At 35.5% G+C, this 8,261-nt stretch overlaps 4 protein-coding genes across 8 annotated transcripts in view; 2 read left to right on the top strand and 2 right to left on the bottom strand.

Annotated features, from left to right (window-relative positions):
• The window catches only part of LOC104768558 (serine/threonine-protein kinase CTR1-like), a 10,925-nt gene extending 10,121 nt beyond the window's left edge, over positions 1–804 (top strand). Inside the window, exons 14-16 of one of the 3 annotated variants that reach the window (XM_019242235.1) lie at positions 125–219; positions 310–514; positions 648–804. In XM_019242235.1, the coding sequence (XP_019097780.1) occupies positions 125–219; positions 310–406 (192 nt within the window). In that variant the 3' untranslated portion in view covers positions 407–514; positions 648–804. Of the gene's footprint in view, positions 1–124; positions 220–309 lie in introns of all 3 variants that reach the window. The other 2 variants (XM_010492565.2, XM_010492564.2) reach the window with 2 other exon arrangements.
• On the top strand, positions 1,503–4,251 carry LOC104768556 (heat stress transcription factor A-3-like). Of its 2 annotated transcripts, XR_764252.2 has the most exons (3): positions 1,503–2,241; positions 2,839–3,815; positions 4,000–4,251. XR_764252.2 is itself a non-coding variant. In XM_010492562.2 (2 exons), exons 1-2 carry the CDS (start codon positions 1,909–1,911, stop codon positions 3,760–3,762), a joined length of 1,257 nt encoding a protein of 418 aa, XP_010490864.1. In that variant the 5' UTR covers positions 1,503–1,908; the 3' UTR covers positions 3,763–3,900. The 2 variants fall into 2 exon arrangements, 1 of the variants encoding a protein (XP_010490864.1); XM_010492562.2 differs by lacking the exon at positions 4,000–4,251 and having other exon boundaries at positions 2,839–3,900.
• Positions 4,282–5,374, bottom strand: LOC104772111 (putative F-box protein At1g47800). The gene is made up of 2 exons (XM_010496757.1): positions 5,086–5,374; positions 4,282–4,931 (listed from the first exon to the last, which is right to left on the bottom strand). Exons 1-2 carry the CDS (start codon positions 5,372–5,374, stop codon positions 4,282–4,284), a joined length of 939 nt encoding a protein of 312 aa, XP_010495059.1.
• On the bottom strand, positions 5,455–7,403 carry LOC104768555 (phytosulfokines 5-like). Of its 2 annotated transcripts, none has more exons than XM_010492559.2 (3): positions 7,158–7,403; positions 5,832–5,920; positions 5,455–5,742 (listed from the first exon to the last, which is right to left on the bottom strand). In XM_010492559.2, the coding sequence occupies exons 1-3, from the start codon at positions 7,264–7,266 to the stop codon at positions 5,632–5,634; spliced, it is 309 nt and encodes a 102-aa protein (XP_010490861.1). In that variant the 5' UTR covers positions 7,267–7,403; the 3' UTR covers positions 5,455–5,631. The 2 variants fall into 2 exon arrangements, with proteins under 2 accessions (XP_010490861.1, XP_010490862.1); XM_010492560.2 differs by having other exon boundaries at positions 5,832–5,917.

The following is an 8,261-nucleotide window of genomic DNA, read 5'->3' as shown; positions in this document are numbered from 1 at the left end:
GTAATTTAAACCCGGCTCAGGTACTTTTTTACTCTAAAACATCTCGTTGATAAGAATCTATTTTGCATAGTCTACAATCCATAACATGATATATGACCATAACAAATAGAAAAATGATCCGTAGGTTGTAGCTGCGGTTGGATTCAAGTGTAAACGGCTTGAGATCCCGCGGAATCTGAATCCTCAGGTTGCAGCCATAATCGAGGGTTGTTGGACCAAGTACGTTAAGATTTTCTGTCTTGTTTAAAACCTTCTTTTTTTTTTCCACTTTGAATAGACTTCATGTTTATGCATATGTTTGGTTGCCAGTGAGCCATGGAAGCGTCCGTCATTTGCAACGATAATGGCCTTGCTAAGACCATTGATCAAATCAGCGGTTCCTCCGCCGAACCGCTCGGATTTGTAAAATCCCACCCAGCCCATTTGAAAGTTGTTATAATCACGATATGCACATATACTCTCAGCATTCTTTTGCTGCCCAGGAGGGGAGGCACTAGTTAAGATAGCTTATAAGGTACATTCCTCATGAGCTGTCGGTCATATCCTAAACAGTCGCGGTTCTTATAGATTTTGCGAACTTTGTCTGCTGTTTTGCTATTTTTTTTTTATGTTGCAGATTGTTAAAATGTACATGACTATTGTGACAGGGAGGGAAAAAAAAAATGTAGTAATGGAAACAGTGAGTGGGGGGAATATCTATCTAGTCCCAAAGGGTAAGCAATGCAATATATGTTGTTGTTATCTCTTGTAGTAGTGTAATGCACTTAAAAGTTATAATTATTTAATTACGTTGTTGTACATTCATACACGGATAAATTAGTTACTTACTAAGCGAGAGTAAAAAAGAGCAGCTCTGGAATGCTGCTGTCAAAGGATTTTTTTGCAAAGGCAATATATGATACGTTGGAATTAACATATTTATCTATTGTGACCCCTACGGTTAGTCTGGCCTTGAACTATAATAACCAACAGAAATGAATCAGAAACCAAAGAAAGAGTAACTTTTGGAGACTATACACAAAATAGGAAAGTCGATTTTGTAAGTTAAAATATGAGATTTACTAATTTAATCGTAAGGTTCTTGAACTTATAAAAAAAGAAAAAAAGAAAAACAGAGTCCAAAATATCTCAGATCGTTAAACACAAGGAACTGAAAAATATCTTAAGTGTATTTGTGTTTGCCTTCGCTTATAAGTAATTTTGACCTCCACTTATGAGAGAACGATATAACCAGATTTCATAATTACAAGAAAAAAAAAGACCACTAGTATATGTATATCGTTTGATGGATTTGGTAATGGCGTAAATTAAAATGATAGGACTCTCTGTAATCTAAAGCAGACACAAAAAAATAAAAAATATTTGAAAAAAGTCTTAAAAAAAAGGAAACGCGAGAAAACGAATCTGTGTGTGTGTGTGATTGTCGTGAGGGACCAAAGTAGAAAGCTGACCTGGCAAACACGCTATATCACTCCTTTCCTCTTTTTAAATAAATATCTTAAAAAATATCCAAAGATCACGTGGGTCCCACTTTCTCCCCTTGGGCAAATCAGAGAGAGAAGCGAAGATGCAAGGAAAGAAACAACTTCTTCAATGTCGGTGGTGTTCACAGTTCACCCAAATACAAACCAACGAATCAAAGAAAGAAGATGACGACGAAGATGAATCCACGGTGGCGGAAAACTGACCCACCCATCATCCCACCGCCTCTCTTTTCCCCTGAGATTTTTTTTTTTTTTCAATCTACAGTTTAGTCGGTTACTTCCTTCTTCTCCCTAAACCTTTATAAACCCTTACAAACACCTCTCTTCCTTTCTTAATCCCTCATTATCATACCCACACCCTTCCTTAATTTCTCTTTCTCTCTCACTCAGTAAACCGTAAAAATTTCGCTTCTTTTTATCAACAATGAGCCCAAAAAAAGATGATTTTTTTTCCAAACCAACTCCAATTTCAGTACCACCAGGGTCTCTCCACTACGTCGACACTGACACCATATGTTCTCCTCCTACTCCTCCACTCCCTATGCCACTAGACATCTTGCAAGGGAATCAAGTCCCTCCCTTTTTGTCCAAGACTTTTGATTTGGTTGATGACCCGACTCTTGACCCTGTCATCTCTTGGGGACTCACCGGTGCCAGTTTCGTCGTTTGGGATCCTCTCGAGTTCGCCAGGACCATTCTCCCTAGGAATTTCAAACATAACAATTTCTCCAGCTTCGTCAGACAGCTTAACACTTATGTGGGTATCATCACTCCCCCTTACAATTACTGTAACCTTTTTTTATCTTCTAATCTCTTCTCTTCTCTGCTTTTTGTTTTGTAGATAGTTAAACATGGCTGCTGCTGATTTTTCAATTTTTTGGTTTGTATATGTTTCTGTAATGTTTTTGATACTCAAAACACAAATTTTTTTTTGTATTAGATTCTCGAAACTGGTTTTTGAATAACTTTTAATTTTGATTCTTTTGGGATTTGTGCAATCTCTACACCATTGTAACACTGAATTTTTGTATCTATCAAAATTTTGACTTGGATGTTTTATATTATCCTTGTAATCTTGTTGAGACCAAGATACTACTCTTTGTATATAACTATGGTTTCGTGTTCTGTTTGTTATTTCCTCACAATGTTACCTTCGCTACTGTTTTTACTCACATGACCTTCACTCTTATTAAAAAGGTAGAATCTTCTAACTTAAGTTATGATTTACACAGACGTTAACCTATTTTGATTGCAATTTGCTGGTGTGATCTTGATGTAAATCATGGTTTGTTGTTCTCTTATTTGGTTCTTGAGCTATTTTTGAGTTGTTCTTGGGGGTTGGAAATGTTTCCAGGGATTTCGAAAGATTGATACTGACAAATGGGAATTCGCTAACGAGGCTTTCCTTAGAGGCAAGAAGCATCTTCTCAAGAACATTCAACGTCGTCGATCATCACCACAATCCAACCAAACTTGCACTAGTAGTAGCTGCAGCCAAAGCCAAGGGTCACCTACTGAGGTTGGAGGAGAGATAGAGAAACTTAGGAAAGAGCGGCGTGCATTGATGGAGGAAATGGTTGAGCTTCAGCAGCAAAGCAGAGGTACAGCTCGCCACGTTGACTCTGTGAACCAGAGTCTGAAAGCTGCAGAGCAACGTCAGAAGCAGTTGCTCTCTTTCTTGGCTAAGTTGTTTCAGAACCCTGGTTTCTTGGAACGCCTCAATAACCTCAAAGGAAGAGAAAAAGGAGCACTCGGATTGGAAAAGGCGACAAGGAAGTTCATCAAGCACAAACAGCAGCAGCCTCAGGATTCTCCAACAGCAGGGGAGATGGTGAAGTGTGAAGCTGATGATTGGGAGAGATTGCTAATGTATGACGAAGAGACTGAGAACACTCTACTCTCTGACCAACAAGGGATGACTTCAAGCATAGGAGGAGCTGATCCCAAAGGCAAGAACTTGATGAATCTATCAGAAGAAGAGATGACAGAACCAGATTACTTAATGACCTTCCCATCTCCTGAAGGACTTGTCAAACAAGAAGAGACAACATGGAGTATAGGTTTTGATACTACAATACCAGCTTTCAGCAACACCGATGTATGGGGAAACACAGTGGACTATAACGATGTCTCAGAGTTTGGTTCTGTTGCAGAAACAACAAGTGGTGGTGGTGGTTTGCCTGATGTCTACTGGGAACAATTTGCTGCAGGAATCACAGAGACTGGATTCAACTGGCCAAGTGGTGATGATGATAATACGCCAATGGATGATCCTTAAGAGCTTTTCATATAATATAGTTTAGACCAGACTAGAAACCCGTTTATTATCGGGTGAACTATTAATTCATTATTCATTTTGAATGCACTCTTTTACATATAATAATAATGAGTTTGATTGTGCCTTTCTTATTCAGAATCCAGGTTTTTTCACATTGTTTATTATGGATTACACTTAACTATGTTTTAGTCTGAATCTTTGGGTTTTTTATCTGGTGGAGTAATCAAATGTTTGCAGGTCTGAAGTGGAACGATGTTTCTTTGAGGATTCTTCTCTCTAAAGCTGTCTGGTTTGAATCTCCACAATCATTCATGTCCCAGGTACAAATGCAAAAGCTCTTTCTCTCTATGTGTCTTCTTCTTCTTCTTTTCTTTTTTAACTAAAAGATTCAAAAGTGAAAACAAAGACTCATATATAGTAAAGCTTAGAACAGACTAGTTGAAAAACAAACAAGCTTAGAAGCAGGCAAGCAGCAACATGATTGATTACATGAAACTCTCTCTCTCTCTCTCTGTAACTCTAAATAAACATAAGAGTTTCTACGTGATGTAAGAATGATGTATCAAAATTTCCAATTATATGCTTGGTGTTTCCTAGTAGCTCAACACTTCTAACCCGGTTGCTTTTGTGATCCACAAAGTAAACATACAACTCTTTAAACTGGATGGATGCATAGACAAACTCTCCCATCTCAGAAACGCCCAACATTTTCAAACAGGAATGATGTTTTCTCTCAATACTATTTAGAGAAAAAGATAGGCGTTGTTTCGACCAATCTTGTCTCTTGGCGTCCTTTAGAACCCACAGAATGAAAGTGTAGCGTTCACCCCACGCTCGAGTGACAAGAGCTACTTTCCCATGGTAGTTAAGCAACTTATTAAAACCCATGCCCCTCTTGGGAAGTATGGAAGCAATTTCCAAAGTTTCAGACCTCAAATCAAACCCTACCAAGAGTTGTTGTTCCATGTTGGCAAAGGAACCGGAAGCAGTGTAATATAAAACGCCATCTATGCAGACAGAGTTAGGTCCTAAGGGAAGGTGAGGAGTGGGGCATTGGATCGTTCTCCAATTTTGAGCTCCTCCCAATGTGATCACTTGATGTCCACGAAACCGAGTAACATTGGTGAACAAGCACAAGACTTTGTATTGGGCATTAACCGGATCATATCCTAAAAAGGATCTGACGATGACATCAGTGGCGTTGAGAGTGGGTAAGGTTAGTGGGATTACTTACGACTTGTTCTTGACCATATAAAAAATTGATCAACCCATGGACATAACAAGGCTCCTGGTAACGCAGTTCCTTTGAATGAGACACCGTACTTGATAGAAACTCAGCAAGTGGAAGTGGTTTCTTCTCTTCCACCAGAGTTTGTTTGGAGAAAAAGTGGAAGTATTCTTGACAAGTCTTTGTTCTACCATTGACAGCAAAGAGGAAGCGAGGCTGCTTCTTTGGGGAAGACCGTAACGAGAACCATCTCACGAAATCCTCACCGCGGATGATTCTTTCCCATAACTTTGATACGCAAACGAACCTGCCTATAGATTTGGCAGGCAACCTCAACAGAATCTCGAACACTACGTCCCCTGGAACTGGATTATTCTTCTGCATATCTCCCCCAACTCTGCTTTGTTTGTTCTCTGTTAGGTTTGTTATGCCTCAAACCCTTCATATATATGTAAATAACAAAAAAATGGAAATACATCTTTTATTTTTATTTTCTGCATACATATATTGCTGCCACAATACAAATTACTTATTATTTTATAATTTTTGATTTACTCGTGTTTACAGACTAAACTTTATTTTAAGTTTCACATAATAATAATGATAAATATAAATAAATAAAGAGGTGGGGTGGGGGATGGTTAAGGCTTGTCGTGGCTTTGAGTGTAGATGTAGTCCAAGTGAGATTCAGTGATCATCCTTCTCTTCGTACACTCTTCATCCCTCTCCTCACACTTCTCTTCACCCATCAGCTTTGAACCAAAATATTCAGGAGAATATAAAAATTTTAATTTACGAATGTAATATAATTAAGGTCGGTTAAAAAAAAAAAAAAACTTACCTGGGATAATTCTTGGGCCATCTCAGAAGCCTTATCTGCTTGTGTAGCCTTAGCCCAAACCCAATTATCATTCTTGTTTCCTTTTTCTTCTTTTTTTTGACGTAAAAAAGAATGTGAAAGAGAAAAAATGTAAAAATTGGTGAGAGAGAAATAGTTCAGCAGATTTTTAACAAGAACATGCAGTAGATTTAAAGATCTCTCCTTTTTGTCACTCATTGAGGATCTATAAGACTATAACCAAATATGGTCCCAAGGTTCCTACGGCGCAAGTGATCGGAACCTAATATTTCATGCTAAGATTTGAATTATGGGTCATTGAAAAGGCTTTACATTTATCACATATGTAATTTTCATACATTTAATTGGTGGTTTGATTTTTTTTTTCATATCGAACTTAAGGAGCAATCACGGATCACATGGAAATCGTTGAAATATTCAATATCTTAAAACTCTAAATGATAATTATTAAAATAAAAAATAAAATAAAAACCTCTAAATGATCCACAAGATAATTATATCATAAGGGAAAAATTGTGATTCTATACTTCTATATATACATTTTTGGAGACAATTATGAAATAAATCCTGAAGTTCAGTACTATTTACAGGGAATGCCACTGACATTAAATATTACTTAAATTCATTTTTTTAATAAAAACTAATTGTTATACATAGTAATTGTTAGATGAGCATATGCCATAAATTTTGGTTTAATTGTTATAAATAAATTTGAAATGTATTTATAGAAACTAATTAGTTCTATCTAAATTATTAAATAAAATAAATATACCTTTTATATTTTAACACCATTTAAAAAAAAAGATTATTTCTATGTTAAACTTAATAAAAATTAAAATATTATGAATTTTTAGATTTATAAATGTTAAAAATCTCATAAAACAAGGTTTATTTCAAATCGGGTTATAGCAACATTAGCATAAATTTTAAATTTTATTAATCAAATGCTAGAACATAGGTTAAATTTTAATTAATGTATAAATATAAAGGATAAAGATTTAAAATATGCAAAACATTAGTCATATACTCATATATATATATATATAATTAATCTACTAATCAAATTATATTTTTCTTTTCTAAAATAAAATATAGCTACGCGGTGTACCGCGGAATAAAATCTAGTTATAAAATAAAAAGAGTTCCCATTGTTTCCGGCAATCAAGTTTTGCCAAAGCTCGGAGAAAAGTTTCTTAAAATACTTTTTAATATACAAGTATATATAGGTTATACATATATACATGCATGATGCTAATGCATGGGTCTATACTCTATATATTACATGGTATATATTAGAGTAGTATATACCTTCGTTATCCCCTTGCAAAGAACGTTGATGAGCCGTACGAAGCTCAGAGAACTGAAGAATAAGAAGAACTACAAAAAGGAAGAACATAATCCCAAGTTTCTTTTCCATTTTCTTTTCTGTTTCAGAGACTTTTGAGGACTACAAACATGAAGAAGAAGTCAAAAGTTTTTATATATGTCTAGATCTCTCACATGGTCGGTTACATTTACTTATTTACGTTTATGCCCATGTTTTATAGTGTGTTGTTGAGTGGATCCTCTTTTTATTTTATTTTACAACCTTCATTTTGCGAGGAGTTAGTATATATACGTAACTTCAATCAACCAGAGAGTACCAGACAAAACAACTAGACGACAACTACTTATACACTCAATTACTTACTAGGTAAGTTGTATAAAGATTTGGTTTATATTATAATTATAATAAGTAAAACCTTTTTATGAATCTTCTCCTACTGTATTTACCCGAAAATTAGTCGAAACAAGTAGACAATTAAAACCACGAGTGTTATAAGTTAAACCAATTTATGAGTTTTCACCTCTTCCGAACAATACAATGTTTTTTTATAACATTAAATTCTTAATTTAGTTCTGCTATTAACATAATACAGTTTTTGGTTGACACAACATAGTGGCGATATCCCCCACCCACGAGAAATAAAGATTCCTCCTCGTTGGTTGTGTAATGTAATGACAAAAGCAAAACGTACGCACTCTCTTTTGGCGTTACACAAAATTACTGTCCGTTGTTTCCTGTTACCTCTATTATATAATACAGTAAATGTTAACATTTTTTTCCTCGGACTAGATTACATTCACATTTAACAGTTTCATCTATATCAACTAAGTTGTGGGAATCGACGTAGAGGAGCTAAGTAACAATAAAACAACTCAATTTGAAAATACAAATGTAAATCATGCATGCATGAATCTCCGTTTGACGTTGATGATTTCGAAGAGGGGATATAACAAGGATATTATTATACTTATCCCAAGATAATGTAATAAAACTGTAAACCTATCACCAATGTTATTAAGAAAATGGAAACCTAAAATTCTTAATTAGAGAATATTAAGCCGCTGGTAATGATATGGGGGGGGGGG

Source organism: Camelina sativa, chromosome 20, assembly GCF_000633955.1.
Source record: "Camelina sativa cultivar DH55 chromosome 20, Cs, whole genome shotgun sequence".
NCBI lineage: Eukaryota > Viridiplantae > Streptophyta > Magnoliopsida > Brassicales > Brassicaceae > Camelina > Camelina sativa.
This window is presented reverse-complemented; position numbering and strand designations above follow the sequence as displayed.

What these genes read in the sequence shown, in the direction of transcription:
- LOC104768556 (XM_010492562.2), top strand. Translation starts at nt 1,909, where the DNA reads ATGAGCCCAAAAAAAGATGATTTTTTTTCCAAACCAACTCCAATTTCA. An exon ending in TCAGACAGCTTAACACTTAT is followed by an intron (nt 2,242 to 2,838) that starts GTGGGTATCATC and finishes AAATGTTTCCAG; the next exon opens with GGATTTCGAAAGATTGATAC.
- LOC104772111 (XM_010496757.1), bottom strand. Translation starts at nt 5,374, where the DNA reads ATGCAGAAGAATAATCCAGTTCCAGGGGACGTAGTGTTCGAGATTCTG. An exon ending in ACTTGCTGAGTTTCTATCAA is followed by an intron (nt 4,932 to 5,085) that starts GTACGGTGTCTC and finishes GATCCTTTTTAG; the next exon opens with GATATGATCCGGTTAATGCC.
- LOC104768555 (XM_010492559.2), bottom strand. Translation starts at nt 7,266, where the DNA reads ATGGAAAAGAAACTTGGGATTATGTTCTTCCTTTTTGTAGTTCTTCTT. An exon ending in TTTGCAAGGGGATAACGAAG is followed by an intron (nt 5,921 to 7,157) that starts GTATATACTACT and finishes GTCAAAAAAAAG; the next exon opens with AAGAAAAAGGAAACAAGAAT. An exon ending in TGGCCCAAGAATTATCCCAG is followed by an intron (nt 5,743 to 5,831) that starts GTAAGTTTTTTT and finishes TTTGGTTCAAAG; the next exon opens with CTGATGGGTGAAGAGAAGTG.